This window comes from Panthera pardus, unplaced genomic scaffold, assembly GCF_024362965.1.
Source record: "Panthera pardus isolate Hobbes unplaced genomic scaffold, ASM2436296v1 HiC_scaffold_13, whole genome shotgun sequence".
In the NCBI taxonomy this organism is placed as follows: Eukaryota; Metazoa; Chordata; class Mammalia; order Carnivora; family Felidae; genus Panthera; species Panthera pardus.
The window spans coordinates 70626649-70645413 of NW_026526688.1; the positions used below are offsets into that span (position 1 = coordinate 70626649).

At 34.3% G+C, this 18765-nt stretch overlaps 1 protein-coding gene across 2 annotated transcripts in view; it reads right to left on the reverse strand.

Annotated features, from left to right (window-relative positions):
• Nucleotides 1-11408: 11408 nt before the first annotated feature.
• Nucleotides 11409-18765, reverse strand: part of GLRB (glycine receptor beta) — a 95977-nt gene continuing 88620 nt past the window's right edge. For both annotated transcript variants that reach the window (XM_019441159.2, XM_019441161.2), the window contains exon 10: nucleotides 11409-13085. In XM_019441159.2, coding sequence (XP_019296704.1) covers nucleotides 12789-13085 — 297 coding nt within the window. In that variant the 3' untranslated portion in view covers nucleotides 11409-12788. The remainder of the gene's footprint in view (nucleotides 13086-18765) is intronic.

Sequence of the window (18765 nt, forward strand, 5' to 3'; positions counted from 1 at the left end):
GACTAATAGAGCCTTAAAATGAAGAAAGCCAAATCAATAGAATTCCCTGGAAAAAAGTGACAATTTTTTAAGAATTTTTCTCACAGATCATGTTCATCAATCACACTTAGTAAAATAAGAAATCAATAATGAATTGACAGTCAAAAAATAGATATTCCTAACGAAATGGTAGCCTTACATCCTGTGAGTTTGGATAGTACAAGCCACACTTGTTGATAATTTCAGGTTACAGAATAAACAAAAATGTAAACTTAAAAACATTTATAACTGAACCTCAGCCTAAATGTACATAAAAAAAGTGTCTCATGCAAAAGTACTTACAGAGGGATTTGTAGCTTTAAATGCATTTATTGGAAAACAAAAATAATTGAAAAAACATGGACTGAGCATTTGAATCAAGAAGTTTAGGAAAGAAAAACAAGATAGATGCAAACAAAATAGAAGAAAGAAAATAACAAAGATAAAGGAGAAATTAATGAAGTGGTACATACAAAATAAATCAAACAGTGTTAATCAATAAAGAAATAAATGGGTTCTCTGATAAGGCTAACAAAATTGAAAACCTATGTAATTGCAATTAAGAAAGGGACATGAGTAAATACCATTAAGAGAAAAAGTGATACAGATTATAATAGATATTTTTACACCACAAGACATTAATTCAAGCATAATCATCAATAACTTAAACATTTAAATGCAAAAGGAGCACCAGGGTGGCTCAGTAGATTAAGCATCTGACTCTTGGTTTCAGCTCAGGTCATGATCTCACAGTTCATGGGATGGAGCCCCACATTGGGATCGGTGATGACAGTGTGGAGCCTGCTTCGGATTCTCTCTCTTTCTCTCTCTGACCCTACTCTGGTCTCTCTCTATCTCTCTCTCTCTATCTGAAAATAAGTAAATAAATATTTTTAAAACACTGTAGAAAAGCAAAAAAAAAAAAAAAAGCTAAATGCAATCGGTAATTTCCCAGAGAAAATATGAATTATCAAAATTTATCTAACCAGGAAAAATCCTGAATAAACCAATCCTTTTTTTGCTCAAATGCACTCAGATTTATAAACGTCCCCCATTGGTATCCTCAATAGCATAAGACTGGGTCTGTTTTATGGGAGTTCTAGAAAACTCTGAGACCATTAATTCTGGGCTTATTTAATTTCTTCCAGACTCTAAAAAGAAACAGGAAGATATTCAGCTTATTTTATGATACTAGTATAATCTTTATGCATGAACAGAATATGGATGACATATGAAAATGATATTATTTTGGCCCATCTCACATATAAATACAGATATAGCAATGTTACATAACTTTTAAAAGACAATATTAAATACAAAAAGGATCTTGCTTAAAATAATACATCACAGAAAAAACTGCTTATGTCAGGAATACAGGTATTATTTTGCTTTAGAAAATCTTCTAACACAGTAACTACATAATAGTTTACAGAAGAAAAAACATATAATTATGTCAATAGCTTCAAATTGAGACAATGAGTATATTTAGCACTTTAGCTCGGTAAATTTCTAATTGTTAAATTCTGACTGTATCTCTTGCTGAATGAGGGTGAAAATAAGTTCTTTTATACAATGTTAGGTGTGTAAATTGATATAGTTATCCTACAAAAAACTTTGTATTATAAATTATTTTTTTAATGTGCAGGTGTTCTACCTGTAGTTATTTATGTACTACACAAAATCATTCCAGGGCATCTGGGTGGCTCAGTTTAGCCTCCAACTCCTGATTTTGTCTCAAGTCATGATCTCCTGGTTCTCGGGTTCAAACCCAGCATTGGGCATTGCGCTGATATGTGGAGCCTGCTTCCCATCCTCTGTCTCCCAATCTCTCTGCCTCTCTCTCTTGCTCGGATACTCTCTCTATATCATAAATAATAAATAAGCATAATAAATAAGCATAAATAAATAAGCATTTAAAAAAATCATTCTCACAGGGGCACCTGGGTGGCTTAGTTGGTTAACCATCCGAATTTGGCTCAGGTCACGATGTCACAGTTCGAGGATTTGGGCCCTGCATCGGGCTCTGTGCTAAAAGCTCAGAGCCTGGAGCCTGCTTCGGGTTCTGTGTCGCCCTCTCTTTCTGCCTCTCTCCCACTCACGCTTTGTATGTCTCTTTCTCAAAAATAAACATTAAAAAATAAAAAAAATAAAAATCTAATATTGTGTGTGATACATATACTTAGATATCATTTATGTAAATTTTAAAACACTACTATTTGTATATTTTTTCTTTAATATCATAAGATAATATTTGGAAAAATACAAACCTACTGATAACCATAATTGCCTCTAGGCATAACTGCAGAGACTCTAGATAAATAACAGGTGACAATTTCAAGTTTATACTTTAGGTTCTGTTAACTTTATAAATAAAACTGTTATTTTAGCAGCAACAGCGAATTTATTCAGAAATAGCAGAAAATTGGCAATTCAGGACAAACAAGCTATGGCAAATCTTAGGCAAGTCTGGAGAACAAAAGAAGGTTATGTTCCTTATAGAGGATAGGGATTGTTATAGAAGGGCTGTTATAAACAAAACATAGCATGTTGTTTACATTATAAACACAACAGGAGGGCTGTTATAAACAAAAAGTTCATTGGAGTAAACTGGGAGTTTGAAATGCAGTGGCTTTTCATTGGCTGAGTTGTGACAGTCTCTCATTGGCTGAGTTGTTGCTGGGGGAGGAGCAAAACCTTTTCCTCCTGCTGGGTAGTAAAGTAGTAGCTAGAGTATTATCATTTGCAAGTTATGTCTCTTCCTGCCCGGCTGCGATGGATGACAAGCGGTAGGGCCTAGGAGCTTCCCCTTCTGGTCTCCTGGCTCCATTTTAGTGAGGTTTCCCTTTATTAGGTTTCATAGTTTACTTAAAAAACCAAATAAGACAAAGTATTCATATGTTACTTATCAATAAAATGAATTAAAAAATTCAAATCAAATATTTCAGAAAGTTAGAGTGATTTAATTCTCAGTGTTGGAAAATAAGTAATTATTATATTTCCTTTACCATTTTTCTGATTGTTTTCCATTCCCACAGATCTCTCTTTCATAGATCCACACACCTGTTTAAAAGCATAATAAAGGAAGATAATTCAAGCATCAAAAAAAAAGAAAAGTAGTTTTGTATAGTGCAGTGGTGTGAATGTTTGGGCTCCCCCAAATTCATATGTTGAAATCCTAATCCCAATGTAAAGGTGTTTAGAGATTAGGCTTTGGCGAAGTAATTAGGTCATGAGGGTGGAGTTCTCATGAATGGGATTATTTCTCCTAGAAGAGGCCAGAGAGCTAACGAGCTCTCTTTTTGCCATGTGAGGACACCACAGAAACATGGCCCTCTGTATGCCAGGAAGAGTTCCCTAAGAACTGTGCTGGCACCCTAATCTCAAACTATCAGACTCGAGGGCTGTGAGAAATAAATGCTTGTTGTTTAAGTCATCCAGTCTATGGTGATTTCTTATACTGCTCCAATGGTCTAAAATACATTGGTAGAGAAATAATCTGGAAAACCACTGGAGACCAAGCAAGACACTAATTCAGGTCCCTTACCCCGTACGTAGTGAGGGAAGATAAACAGGGCCCATCTGAAACTGATATAGTTGATAACCACTTTTGATTAAGTACAGGCAAGGCAGGGGAATGAATAAAACACATAAAGCTTGGGACGCCTGGGTGGCTCAGTTGGTTAAGCGACCAACTCTCAGTTTCGGCTCAGGTCATGATCTCACAGTTCCTGAGTGCCAGTCCTATGTTGGGTTCTGTGCTGACAGTGTGGAGTCTGCTTGGGATTCTCTCTCTCTCTCTCTCTCTCTCTCTCTGCCCCTCCACCACTCATGCTCTCTCTCCCAATAAATAAATAAATAAACATTAAAACACACACACATAAAGCTTAAGGATGATAAGATTTTATTTATACCAGCATGGGCATTCCAGGGGGCACAGAGGACACATGCGGAAACATATGGACCTGAGGGCACGAGAGGAGGTTGAGCCATGGAAGTGGAAGAATGGAAGAAGAAAGGCTGCCATCTGGGCTGGGATCAAGGATGATGACTCACGAATAGACACCAAGAGAAGGAATCCTACCAAGACAGGATATTCTGCAGTTGCCAACCTGCGTTGGAGGACAGGACTGACACAGCGTTTGGTGGAAGGAGTTAGATTCAACCTGAATTATGGGCAAACTCAAAAGAACTGGACTAAGAGAAATGGGGAGGCAGCTGGGTGTGTTTCCTTCCTGAGCCCTTTGGAATGTAAAAAAAACCAGGAGTTGTTCTTGATGTATAGAATGATGTGGGGAGAAGCTATAGTTCATTTTATGAGGTGGGGCAGAATTAACCTGGGGCGTATACAAGAATGGGAGTGTTTTCAGTGAATAGCACACAAATAAATAAATGGAACAATCTGTTGAGACTAAGTTTTTCTCTGTGGGCCATCTGGTTCATATCAATTAGCACACACTGATTTTATTTGATCCTTAAATAGGCATTCTCTCAAAGAGCTTCTAATGTAACCTTAATGTGAAACTGTTCCATATATACATAAAATAGTACTTCATAAAGGGCAAAATATAGTATGTCTTAGTTGCAAATAAAACACCAATTGTTACTATACTATGTGTGTGTGTGTGTGTGTGTGTGTGTGTGTGTATACATATATATAATATATTATATATATTCACTTACACCTATTCATACACACACACACACACACACACACACATACTAAGTTTTTACTTTAATATTTTCACAGCATTACACCTGTTAGATGTCAAGGTTTTAACAAAAGTTTCTTCATAAATGGATAAATACTATGGCTATCATATAAATTATGTTGCCTTAAGAAGTTCAATATAATTTTGTTACTTAGGGGTTGGCCTCATATATTTTCAATGTAAGTTCAGAATGCAACACATTATTTATACAGAATTGGGCTAATTGGATATTTGGGTTAATTGAGAATATGTTCAGTACATAGTTGGGTTACCAATCTTCAAAGAATTAAAGTACAATAAAATATATTAAAATGAAAATTCTACTGAACATAATTTAGTATTCCCTCTATGTTTCAGAAAGAACTTGAGAATCGTGCAGTTCTCCAGGATAGTTGTTAAGAGCATTAATTATTTTGTATTACTACCATACATTCATGGGTTATTAGAGACTAAGCTCAATTTGAACAAGATGGGTAACATATTTAGAAAATTCTTTTCTGTATTATTTTTAAAAAAATCTAAAATATTCTCATTTATCTATTTGTATAGGATACATGTAGAATATGACCCTTAAATATGTGGATTCTGAATTTTTGGCATTGCTATATTCCATTACCCACAACCTAATGTTTACATTATGGACTTCCAAGTAAATAGCCCGAAGATTTTTTTTTACACATTCCAAGAATATTTTAATAGGCAATTTATAGTTCCTGATGTTGTTTCTATTCTTAAAGTCCTTTACACTCCAAATTGATCTCGATGATTATGAGTGCTAAAATACCTGAAGGACAGACATGATGTGAATCTATTGTCAAAATGTCAGTGTATTTTTTAGCCCAATACTCGTTATTTTAATAAAGAACTTTTGAAAAGTGGCAGCTTCCTTAGAAATAGTGTAGTTATAGTAGTAAGAGGTAAAATGAGGTAAGAACGATAATTTATTACACGTACTATGTGCTGGGAACTCTGCTGAGCATGTTACCTATAACAACAAATTAAAATGCCACAAAAACGTTACGAGGTTGTCATTGCGACCCCTGAGTTAGAAATAGGCAAATTGTGGCCCACAGATGTTGAATAACTTGCCAAGATTTACACTAGCAAATAGGATTCTAGCCTCGATTCTATGTTCCCAAATCCTCGTCTATAATGGACTATAAAAGGCAGGCTTACATGTTGTAATTGGTCATTCTTGCATTATTTTTATTCCCTCTTTAAAAATAGGGCAACGGAGAAAAAGATTCTTTGAGAAGGTTTGCAGGATTGTATATGGCAAACTCAGAACTATAACCTAGGTCCTATAACGTTTAGTCTTTCTGCTACCCACTCCCGCCTCCCTATATAATACAATAATTGGCTTTCGTCTTTGTTTAGACCCTAAGATTATTTTTATATGATGCATGTCCCGCATATATTCATTAGGAAAGTTCACATTTTTCTTTAGACATTTAAATTAATTCATCTAGAAATTTGGAAGCTTCTAAGATGCCAGTGGACTGATTGGAAACTCCGGTGATTTTTGAATGAAAGGGCTTTTGAGTATACAAATGAATGAACCAGACAAGTGCAGCTGTGTTTAGAATGAGGCTTTATAATAGTCTAAGGCAGACTTTATTAGGTATTCCCTCTTAATGAGTTCCATATAATTCTCCCAGTTAATAAGTTAAAGATCATCTTTGTAGCTGACAACCCTGAAAATTCTGACTTAGATTTATAAAAAAAAAACAACAACAAAACAACAAAAAAAACCCTGTTAGTAAAGCAAGCGGATGTGCTTGTGTGCTTGTGTCCTAAGGAGGAGATACCTAAAAGCTATATGGCGTGAGGTCGCAGTCCTCAAAGAGAAGTGGACAGGGTGTTTACTCTTGTTAAATGCCATTTTCCTCCTGCTATACTTCCAACTCTAATAAACACTTAAAAGAATATCCCATGGGAACATACAGTGAACTGAGCTGAGCTTTTCAAAAACTGAAATCATTTGCCTCTTCATCTTGTTTACCGTTTCACCAAATGGGGTTTCTGTTATGTGTCATCGATGGCATAGGGTGAGGCAATGCTAATTGACTAATAAAATCCCTGTTTGATGAGGTAATTGGGAAAGGACCTGTAGTTTGACTGCATTCTTGCTGAAGGGGTGGAGGGCTCTGACTCCTTTTGACAACCTCACTGTGAATGATATTAATTGAACTGCAGTTGCCTCAGGCTGCAAATTGGGATTTACTGAAAAATGTTTCAAGCTACAGGATTAAGATCAGATGGGAGTTTTAGTTAAGAAACAAACATTAGGTAAAGTGCATTACATCATCAGCTAAGGAAACTTTCCTTTACTGTTCATTATTTCCTCAGCAATGTTAACTAGGAAATAAAATTCAAATAGCACTTCGACATTTTTAATTGCAATGTTTCTGCACTTTACGTATCATAATTTTCTTTTTTTAGCTAATGTCTAGCTTCAAAATTCTATGATCAATGGTAAAATGGCCTTTATTAATGGGTATATTAAAGTATTTCTTACTTTTCCTTAAGACAGGTTTTTTTTTCCTTTGACACAAATGATTTTGTTCCTCCTTATGCTTTGATAATATGCATTATGCATTCTGATTTGTTTTATAGTGATTTGGGAATTTAATGTATATTTCCTTCTCACACTGTTGACTCTCATTTAGGAATGGAATCTCTGTTCTCACAGTTTTTGGTTAACACATATTAAGATATTAAGTACCCAAGAAGCATTTACCTAGCTACATTTTTTTTTTCAGTATTCTAGGCTAAAGAGGGTTTAGAAAGAATTGTCTGGGGTATGATATGTGAGATGTGAGAAATCTTAAAGTACTTGTGGAAATGTAAATGGTATTTATTGTTTAGAATATAGAAATTCCAAAATTTCATTGTTCTTGCTGAGTAAGGACAAAATAAAATAATATATATGCATATATAACAATATATGGGTATATATGTAGAGAAAATATAAAACATATTAAATATAAAATATTAAATGTCTGTATATATGTGTATACACACACTAAGAGTATAACCAACCTTGAATATAACATTCATATTATCCATTAATATTAATCACAAGAAAGTCTGTTTAGTTAAAAAGTGAAGGTGAGTTAATGAATGCTAAATTATTAATATGTTATATAAACATATGCATTTAATTTGAAAATATAATTGGAATAAATCTGCTATTCTAAAGCAAGGTAATATTCTAACAAGAAAGCATTGAGTAAAAGTTATCAAAAATATTTCTAACCATTTATCACAGGCTTGGTATTGTATTTTTAATATTTATTTATTTTTGAGAGAGAGAGAGAGAGAGTGCAAGAAGGGGAGAGGCAGAGGGAGGGAGACACAGAATTGAAGCAGGCTCCAGGCTCTGAGCTGTCAGCACAGAGCCCAATGCAAGGTTTGAAATCACAAACTGTGAGATCTTGACCTGAGTCGAAATCAGACGCTTAACTGACTGAGCCACCCAGGCACCCCTAGGCTTGGTACTTTAAAATTTTATATTCAACTATTTGCGTAAGCTGAAGTTTTCAGTGTAATAGATGATAAATTGAGTTGTTTTTAGAGCAGCTTGAGTTAAACACTGTGTATGTAATGGGAAATATTTTAACTTTATTTTTCAATAGAGATGTAACCATGTAACTAAAAGACAATGTTGAGTGAAAACACATCAGTTAAAAGGAGTATTTAAAGACATGACATCCAAGGCTGGCACACGTAAAAGAAATAGTGAAACGTAAACCACTTTCCTATAAGGCAAGGTACCTGGCTGAACTTAACACTCCAATCACTACTAAATGAAACATAAAGGTCAAAATCAATTTGGTTGGATTTCAAAATGTGAGCAGAGGAGTAGTAGGAGAAACAGCTTCAGGGATAAATTAAACATTTAACAGGAGAGAATCTCATGTCAGAAAGAGGATTTTTTTTTACTTAGCTCATTGGGCAACACAAGGTACTAGAGATGTTTGACCAGATGCCACGATCACAGTTTTATTTTACAGAACTCAACGTCATGATAATTAAGTGAAATATATGAAACTGGATTGGATCTTGAACACCCCCTCCGAACACGGTGGGGCAATTGGCAAATTGGAATAAAGTCTCTAGAATATAGCATTTTATTAATGTTAATTTCTTGATATGGATACTTGGCATTATGGTGGTACCAAGTTCTCTTTTAGGAAACGTACACTGAAGTTTGTAGAGGTAAAGGGACATCATCATATCTTTATGCAACTTTATTTTAAATGTTTCAGAAAAAAAAAGTCTCAAGGACACACACATGCACTCACACACGCACACTTACACACACACACGCACACATGCGCACACACACACAGTAGTGGGGAATAAAGCAAATATGATAAAATATTCACATTTGAGGAAACTGGATAAATGGTAGACAGGAATTCTTTGGAATATTTTTGCAAGCTTTCTAAAAGTCTGAAACAATTTCAAAAGAGCTATAAAAGTAATATGTCAATGACATAAAATAGGTTAAGAGATGACTAGGTTGTGAGAGTTTATCATGATGAAAAGCTACATTTGTAGCTTTTAGGAGGGAAATCTGGGAGAACTCCCCAAATCTAAAATGTATACATCTTTCAACTCAGTAACTTCACTTCTGGCATTTGTCTCATGGAAGAATACTCATATGTGCACAAATTTCTGTTTAAGAGGAAGCTACGTTCAGGCATATTCATGCTATAAAATAATAGGAGACAGAAGATAGACCTACGAATGTCCAATATGTCCTCACAAAGAAAGATCTCCAAGACATATTAAACAAAAACTAAGCTAATTGCAAAACAAAACATATGGTAAAATCCCCTTTATGTTAAATCCCATTACATTAAATTATCTTTCATATTTAAAAATTGGATGGGGGGGCACCTGGGTGGCTTAGTCGGTTAAGTGCCCAACATTGGCTCAGGTCATGATCTTACGGTTCATGGGTTTGAACCCCACATCAGGCTCTGGGCTGACAGCTCAGAGTCTGGAGCCTGCTTTGGAATCTGTGTCTCCCTCTCTCTCTGTATCCCTCCTTGACTTGTGCTCTCTCTCTCTCAAAAATAAATAAATAAACATTTAAAAAACACAACTGGATAAGGGTGCCTGGGTGGCTCAGTCATTTAAGGGTCCAACTTTGGCTCAGGTCATGATCTTGGGGTTCGTGGATTCAAGGCCCACATTAGGTTCTGTGCTGACAGCTCAGGGCCTGGAGCCTGCTTTGGATTCTGTGTCTCCCTCTCTCTCTGCCCCTCACCCACTCATGCTTTGTCTCTGTGTCTCTCTCAAAAATAAATAAATGTTAAAAAAATTTTTAATTAAAAATTTGATTTAAAAAAACGGATAGAGTTGTAAATGCCTAAGGCAGATGCCTAAGGTGGTGACCTCTGGGGAAAAGAGAAAAGAGCTTGGAGAGCAGCTGCCATGACAGCAACTTTGAGTGCTTACTTGAAATACATCTTGGTTTCTAATACATCAAGGTATTCACGTCTTACTTGGGTAATTAAAAAAAATGAGTATCACACAGTACAAAAATAAGCTGATTTGAGGTGCCTGGATGGCTCAGTCAGTGGAGCATGTGACTCTTGAGCTCAGGATCATGAGGTCAAGCCCCACATTGGGTGTGAAGCCTACCTGATGAAAATAATAATAATAATAAGCTGGGTTCTAGTGGAGCGAGTCTGCTGTAACAGTCTGATAAGGAATGGGAAAGGGCAAGTGAATTAGAGTTGTGTCAGCAGAAACAGAGAGGAGGAAGTGGTAGGTGTGAGAGGGAGAATCTATATGCCTCGGTACTTGAACGGGTGTAGAGTGAGAGAAGGAAAGAAGATTTAATATGGCTGACTGCAACAGGGACGGCTTTAACAGGAATAAGGGAATGAGAGAACCTACTGATTGTGAGGACAAGATAATTTTTTATTTTGGAGACAGTGGATCTGAGATACTGAGATACAGGTAAATACACTGCGAGTCTCCTAGAAAGACATAATATTTAAAGACACAGACCAGAACTACCCTGGGGTTAAGCGACTAAGTCCTTGAGATAATAATTATAGAACAACTGTTAAGTGGACACTAATTGGACTTCATTGTTATGATCACTGTCTAATGTCCCACTTGAAGTTCTATATACACACTTAATCCTTATATGGCTATGTATTTAGTTTGGTACTGAAATTGATCTTAGGAGGCTAAAATATTACAGAAAGGAATTCATTCACATTATTTTCAATAAATAAATTCTTGTATAATGAAACCTGTCTTCCATTTGGTACATTTCCCACTTAAAACTCTATATCTAAATCAAACTTCTGAATATGAGTGAAATTTGCAGAAATATAAAAAATGTGTTATAAGCAAATGCCATTTTCATAAATAAAAGTTGTAAATGGTTTAAGTCTTACTCAAGGCATTTTCTTCCTAGCATGGTTCCATTAAAATGTTACTGCCTTGGGTCCTTGCAGGATATTGAAGTCCATCAGTAGGGTTACTTGTGGCATTTTAAAACTATTCAGATGGCTGAGCTTTTGCAACTAGGGGGTGCTGAAGTTCTACAGAGGATTAGATTACATCTTATTTTTTAAAAATTTGGTAATCGGTGAAAATCTTTTAAAAGTTAAAGTCTTTAATAAAATAGCATTGAATGACACATAGCAATTTGCATAAACAATATTTAAACACACTTTATTGTTGAATTAACCATATAAACTCTCATCTGCGACAGAACTCTCCAAATAATGTAAATATACTTATTTGGTCTTATGTTTGTGTTATATGAATTACTGATAATTCCAATTTCAACAATGGAGAAATAAAAAGGTACATTGGGTTGATACCACTAGGATATAGGACACTTACAGACCAGAAATTGCCTACTTTCAAACTGAAGATCAAAGTAAATAAGTAATCTAGACTTGTAGCAAGAACAAAAATACAACTAGAAGGCCTAACATAGACAAAGACATTATATACTTAATCTTTAAATGTTTTATAACAAATCCGAAATTATTCAAATAAAAAAGAAATGAATTAAAAAAAATTTAGTTTTACTTTAAAATATGTAAGCATTTTAATAAAATAAAGAAGCTAAAATCCTTCAAAGATTTTTTTTTTCCAAACTCGTTACTTCTAATAATAGGGTATTTTCCTTTTGGTTTCTTAAAAATTATGTGGAATCATATATCCATTATTATATTCCAATTTAAAATATTTATGACTCTTTAAGGCACAATGATTTTGTATATTCTATATCAATAAAATGAAATCCATGAAAATATATTTAGGCTTTAAGATGGATTAAATAGAATTTCTTTTGTCAGAAACATTTAATCAATGTATCTATCCTTTATTTTTATCAGAAGCCAGAATTCAGTATGAATTTATGTAAATCCAGATGTCCCTTTGTTTCAAAAATGCTTACCGTGTTTCATAACCTGGCATTTTGACAACACAGACACACTTTAAAATGAGCTGATTTTACAAACTAGTAACTTTTTGAACTTTATTTCTCCACAGAGCCCACATAATTATAGTTAATATATTTCTACTTACAAAGTTTAAACAATATGTAATATAATTTTTGCTTAATCTGTGATAGTACCATCTAAAATTATACAAGAATAAGATGGCTTTCTCTGAAAGTTACAAGGAAGGAAATTTGAAATACTACATACATTAGAGTGGTCATCATAACAGGATCCAGCGTGCACATCATTTTATTATCAGAATTATGTGAAATATTTGCAATTTACACTAACCGAAGAGAACGGTTTAGATTTTATTGTATGGAGTATGCTTATCCTTCATTTATTCCTAAAGCAGTATGTTTTCTATACATATATACATCATCAGTAGAGCACAGACGTAACAAGATCATGCTGCCATTCAAAAGTTAGGTGCCACATTTTTATTACAATCACATGGCATCCAAAATGCAATATATTGCTATGAGAATGCAAAATTTTTCAGACTGGCATTTATGAATGAGGTTGGTCACAATGACATGGGATTTTATTTTACACAAATGAAAAAGATTTATCATAAATATATAGACCAATATATAACATTGAAGAACAAGAAGCAGAAAGGAAACAATGCTCTTGCGTAAAGATCAATTCGCTTAGCTGCTGTTGGAATAACAGGTTTGGCAGGGGGCGGCTTCTTGTTGTTCTTTGCCTGAGATTTCCCAAGCCCATTGTTGACTTCAATAGGTTTTCCATAGCAGTCATAATTGGATAATTCAAAATCTCTTGGTAAGCTTCCAACAATGCTGAAGTCATTAGACCTCAGGTCAGACTTAGAGGTGCAAACCTTTTTGCATCTTGTCTCTCCAACCTGAGAATAAAAATTAAGGACAGGGTATATTTAATTTTTTTCTATTCATAAAACATCTCTTCAAAAGGATATTTAAAAAATCTGATGGTCTAATCAGTTGACTATTATCTCTGTTTGGCAAAACAATTTAATAGCAACTGATTAGACCATCGGGTTACCTGAACATTTAGGGCTTGAAAATGTTGCCCATATAACAAGGCTTATGTCATGGAATAAACTTTTGACAGGTTATTTTATGTCAAAGGATCAAAGCGCAAACCAACATTTATCTCAGGCGCTCCCAGGCTTGTGAGAGTTCTCAGCTGAAATACCAATGAATAAAAATCCAATATTTAACCATAACACAGACCACATTACCACAATATGTGGATTACGGAATCTTCTGGTATTTCTAACCTTTGACTTCCCCATGGATTCTATTTCCAAAGACGGTGGTTTATAAATGACTGAGGCATTTATCTCCTCAATGAGACAGACTCTGTCTCCAAACCACACTCACAAACAAGATCTAAAAGATGGTCACAATTACCATGAACCAAAGATTTACTGGTGAAAGGCATCCATTCCTAATTTGTTGGCTAAATTTGAAGAGCCAACCACACTCAGAGAATCTAAAGAAATTGTGTGTATTTCAGCCAGACCATAAGCCATAGAGATTATTCAGTTGATGGTCTCTGAATTATTAAATCTGAATTCATTCCCCATGACATACATAACAATTATTTTACACTGAACTCTAGCAATCAGAAATGCTCTTAGAAAAAACAGAGGTGTAGGCTAACCCCAGTGTCTAGGATAGCCCTGATATTACAAAAGGCCACAGAAGGGCCAGCTTTTGACTCTACTGCTTAATTTCCTACTGTTCTTACTCCTGAGTTCTATGCTTCACCTTTGGGATCTCCATTATCGATATTTACTGATTTGACTGAAAAAGGAAACTATGTCATTATATATACTGTCGGTATACTATAGTTTTTGCCTTGTTAGTATAATACATATGGATTCTACTTACCCTAAGTTATGGCTGGGTAAAAGTCATGCTTACTCTAAGAAGTAAAACACATTATTTCCTAGAAGTACTTCAGGTAGCAGGACCTTATCCTTTATCTGAACAAACACTGAGACATATTTTCTGGGCCAGAGCCAGATGGCAGTGTCTAGAGGTGGATAGCACACATAATTAAGATACACTGAGTGGAAAAGCCAAAATGTGTTTATGCATCTCCTGTCATTATACATGTAGGTTATTTCCATTTTTTTTTCAATTATGAACATGTATTGGTAATGTTATTTTTTCAGCTGGTATGCAAGTGTTAGCTTGATCATTATATACTTTATACCACATAGATATTTGTACAATCCCACTGAGTAAGAATTTTTAAAAAATACGTTTATATAAACATAATTATACAAAAATACACAAGAAAGAAAAGATATGGAGTGCCAATATATTAACATATTTAGAGAATGTTTGTTATTAAATAGCCCAAATGGAAACACATTTCCATCCTGCTTTGATGGGACTTTGTTTTAGCTACCAGCAGCCAACCTTAAGAAACAGGATCCCCACCGCTTTTCTAATGTGCCCTTACAATTTGCCAATTGTGAGATCTCAGCTGAGCTTAGAAGAGTAATTGTGTCTTGATGAGGTATCTGGTTTTGACGGAGCAACCACAGGTCTAGTGTCTAGTCCATACCAATTTATGCACTGTGTCTATGACAATATCTGGCAAAAAAGAGGGCCTGGTGAATGAGAAAGACAGCAAAGGTAGCAACTAAAATCTAAATTATTTAAATAGGACTTTGGGAAATCATATATATATATATATATATATATATATATATAAAATTCATGAATATATTTATTTGACTATTATAAATATTTGACTGTACATGAGTATTATATATGTGAATATTATGAATTATGAATATAATGATTATATATGATAGAAAATAGACTTTATATATATAAAATTTACCTTTAGACCTTCCACTTAAATTTCCCAATTGGAAATTTCAAAAGGCCATTTTCAGCAAGCGGTTTGTCATTTAAGCTCCACCACCATGACAGACTCATGCACATACACAGACTCATCATATTCACATTCACACACTTTCCGTGTAAGTGTGCCAGAAGGAAGCCCGCACTTAAAGCTCAAATTTTCCAGTGCTATCTGAGGATTCGGTCTCAGTATGTACCAGTGAACTTTTGTAAAGACTAAAATGACTACCTTCACTGGAACAGAGGTTGAGAACAGGCTCTACATATCAAATCTGTGCACTATCCTCAGACTCTCAGAGTAATCTGCAAAATCTGGGACTCTGTAGATATCCCAGTCTTTCTCCCTTGAGAATTCTCTAAGAAATCTAAAGTTTTAGATTCACTAACTGTGCTTTAGAATCCACTTATCAAAACAAAGGAGTATTTCTGGCTTCTGCCAATAGACTTAAGAAGCATGTTTCTTCTCGGTGATTTTACTTTTTCACAAAGAAAGAGATGCATATTTACATGAGAAATACATTTGCTTTAAGTCATATTTTATACACACCTACATAGCTATAAGTATAGTTTTAGTAGCTATAAATAACTAAACAAGTAATCAAATTTATATGATATTATAACCTAAGTCACACATAAATGCTTCACATTTTCTAATCTGTTTTATTTACATAAACATATTCTTAGATTCTGCTAGCAATTTGAATAATTTTAAAATTTTACCTACACAGTTTATTCAAAATGTGACACAGGATGTTATATTTATTCAGAGAGTTTATTTAAATACAGTAAACTTGTCAGTAAGAGAAGAATAATTTATTCAATGTTAAAATAATAAAATAGAAAAGTACTCCAAAGGGCTTCAATTTGGTTATACTAAATCTTCAATCATTTTATTTATTAAAACCTCTTTTAGAAACATAGTTGAAGATTCTTCTATTTGAAAAGAGTAGGGGTGTGTGTGTGTGCGTGTACTGATGGAGAGAACCTCTTCTACAGAAATATTTTTTAATTATGTGACACAACTGAGAAAGAAATAAGAAGTCCTCAGATTCCTTAAATAACTCATGATTCATTAACAAGTTGGCTGCTCTCCCCTTTTTCCATTCATCAGAGATTTTATACAAACATAACTTTTTATTTAGTTAATACTCTCCACACATAATTATCATATCTAATTTGTACATAAAAGTACAAATTTATTAAAATGTTTTAAGCAATTATAATATCACATGAAGAGAGATTCAATAAACTCCTTATAAATGAGATACTAACCCTACATAATGCATTATTAAAAGTGATCTTAGTTATATTAATCCCCAATCTAAAATTTCTCAATTTTTCTCAGATAAATATGTGTTTTAATTTCATCATATAAACTTGTCACTTTTGAAAATCACTGGTAGCAAAAATGAGGTAGCAAAAATGATAATGAAACTGTCAAGAATAAAAAAAAAATGATGCAGAGAATAACTTACTAATGTTTCAAACTGAAGCTTTTAAGATTTTCTTTGTTGTCCTTTTCAGTTTGAGTCACACATTTAAAGGCAAATAACCTTATGCAATATTCCTTGACCAGAAGACTTACGCATGATTTCGTGGTGATAAAGATACCTTCTGCAGTTGATGAAAACACGTTCAGAAGGGAATAATCTCTATATATTTTACTAAATTTAAGTCATTCCTTATTTTTAAAAATTTAACATTACCATAAGAAACAACTATCCCATTGAAGCATGAACAGTAGATTTTATTTTTAATTCAATCAAATCCAAAAGCAAGGATACTATTTTTGTCTTTCATTCACAACTTTCTTGTGAATGGTACATGGCACACACTAGGCATTGAGAATAGGGTGGTATTAACAACAGTAGGTCCTCACTGTTTTTGCTGAATTAAAAGAAAGAAATGTGTGAGTGAACAAACAAGTTAGTAAACAAAATATTGTAATGGTTGAGGAAGTCCTAAATTTACCTGGAAAATTATGTATGTATGATGACAGATTTATGTATGCAGCTAAAATTATAAAAACACGTTAAAAGCTAGATTAAACTATCATTGCTCTTACATTTTTTTATATCATCCCTTTTCTTAGCAAGGACAGTATTATTTTAAATATCAGCATCAAAAATTTCCTATGATCCAAATTTCACTGTGCTTCCAATGACTATTCCTATGCTGTCTAAAAATAAATGACATATCATTTTGAAACCATGCCCCACAGTGTTAATGAGATTGAAACCAGCAGAAAGTTTAAAGGTTGTTTTTTAGAGAATTGTTTCTCCCTAATCAGCTATTGTGTCTTTTCAGACCCCACTAACAAATCCACTAGCTGTTTCTACAGAGGCTTGAACTCAAGGTCAACTGATATAGTTCCAGCCTATGAACAAGCAAAGCCCTGCATTCCTTAACAGATAATGAGCCTAAGACCCCATTCGAGTTTATACCAGCTCTTGGAACATGCCCATAGCCCCTTGTCCTTGGCGTAAAATAACCTCCTGACTGACGCCAGGAGCTGAATTTTTCCTCCTCTGGTGTTAAGTCCCCACCCCAAAGTGAACACGGGATGGATGCTGCATGTATGTTTGCTCAATGTGTGTATTCCACCTTTCCTCATGAATAGTCATAAGTTTCCCTGCCCTTTTCATCAACATATATGTAATCTCCTACCCTGAATTCCCCTTTAAAAACCCTGCTCCTTAACCTGGAACCTCGGAGATGGTCCTTGGACACCAATCCGCTGTCTCCCCAGGTTGCCAGACTCCTAAATAAAGGAATCTTTCCTTTCCGGCCAGCACCTGTCTTTTGAGTATTACCTTTCCAGTGGCAAGCAGCCGACGTTGGGTTTTGCTAACAATTTCATTGAAATTACTTAGCAAAAGTTTGTGATTTGAAAGCAAAATACACTGGAACAGATGCATTTTGAAACCAAAAACTATATTTTTCACAGGAAAACCATCAATGAAAAAAGAAACAATTTTTTAATTTCTTTTTTTACATACTTTTATGTGTCAATGTGTAACAATCTTACTGAATTTATCAAGCTTACACATTTGCTCTAAGTTTGATATCTATATATATCAAACTTAGAGCAAATGTGTAAGCTTTATCAAGCAAATGTGTAAGCTTGATAAAGCTTGATATACATATATATATATATACGTGTGTATATATATATACGTATATATATATATATATACGTGTGTATATATATATATATACGTGTATATATATATATATATATATATATATATATATATAACTAAGCTATTTTCGGATGCATTCACGTTCTGAAATCTTTCTCAGGGTACAAATACTACATAGGTCCAATGTTCATTTGGGGGCGCCTGGGTGGCTCAGTTGGTTAAGCGTCCAACTTAGGCTCAGGTCATGATCTCACGGTTCATGGGTTCAAGCCCTGCATTGGGCTCTGTGCTGACAGCTCAGAGCCTGCAGCCTGCTTCAGATCCTGTCTCCCTCTCTCTCTGTCCCTGCCCCCATTTGCACTCTCTCTCTCTCTGTCATATAAATAAACATTAAATTTTTTTAAAAAGAAATTGCATTTGGCCTGTAAGCAATGAGAGTAATTTACATTTATTTCTGGAGATTAAAATTTCTGGTCAACTTTTAAACTCCCTAAGCATCACTCTATAACTTCTGTAGCAGAATGTAGCAGGTTCA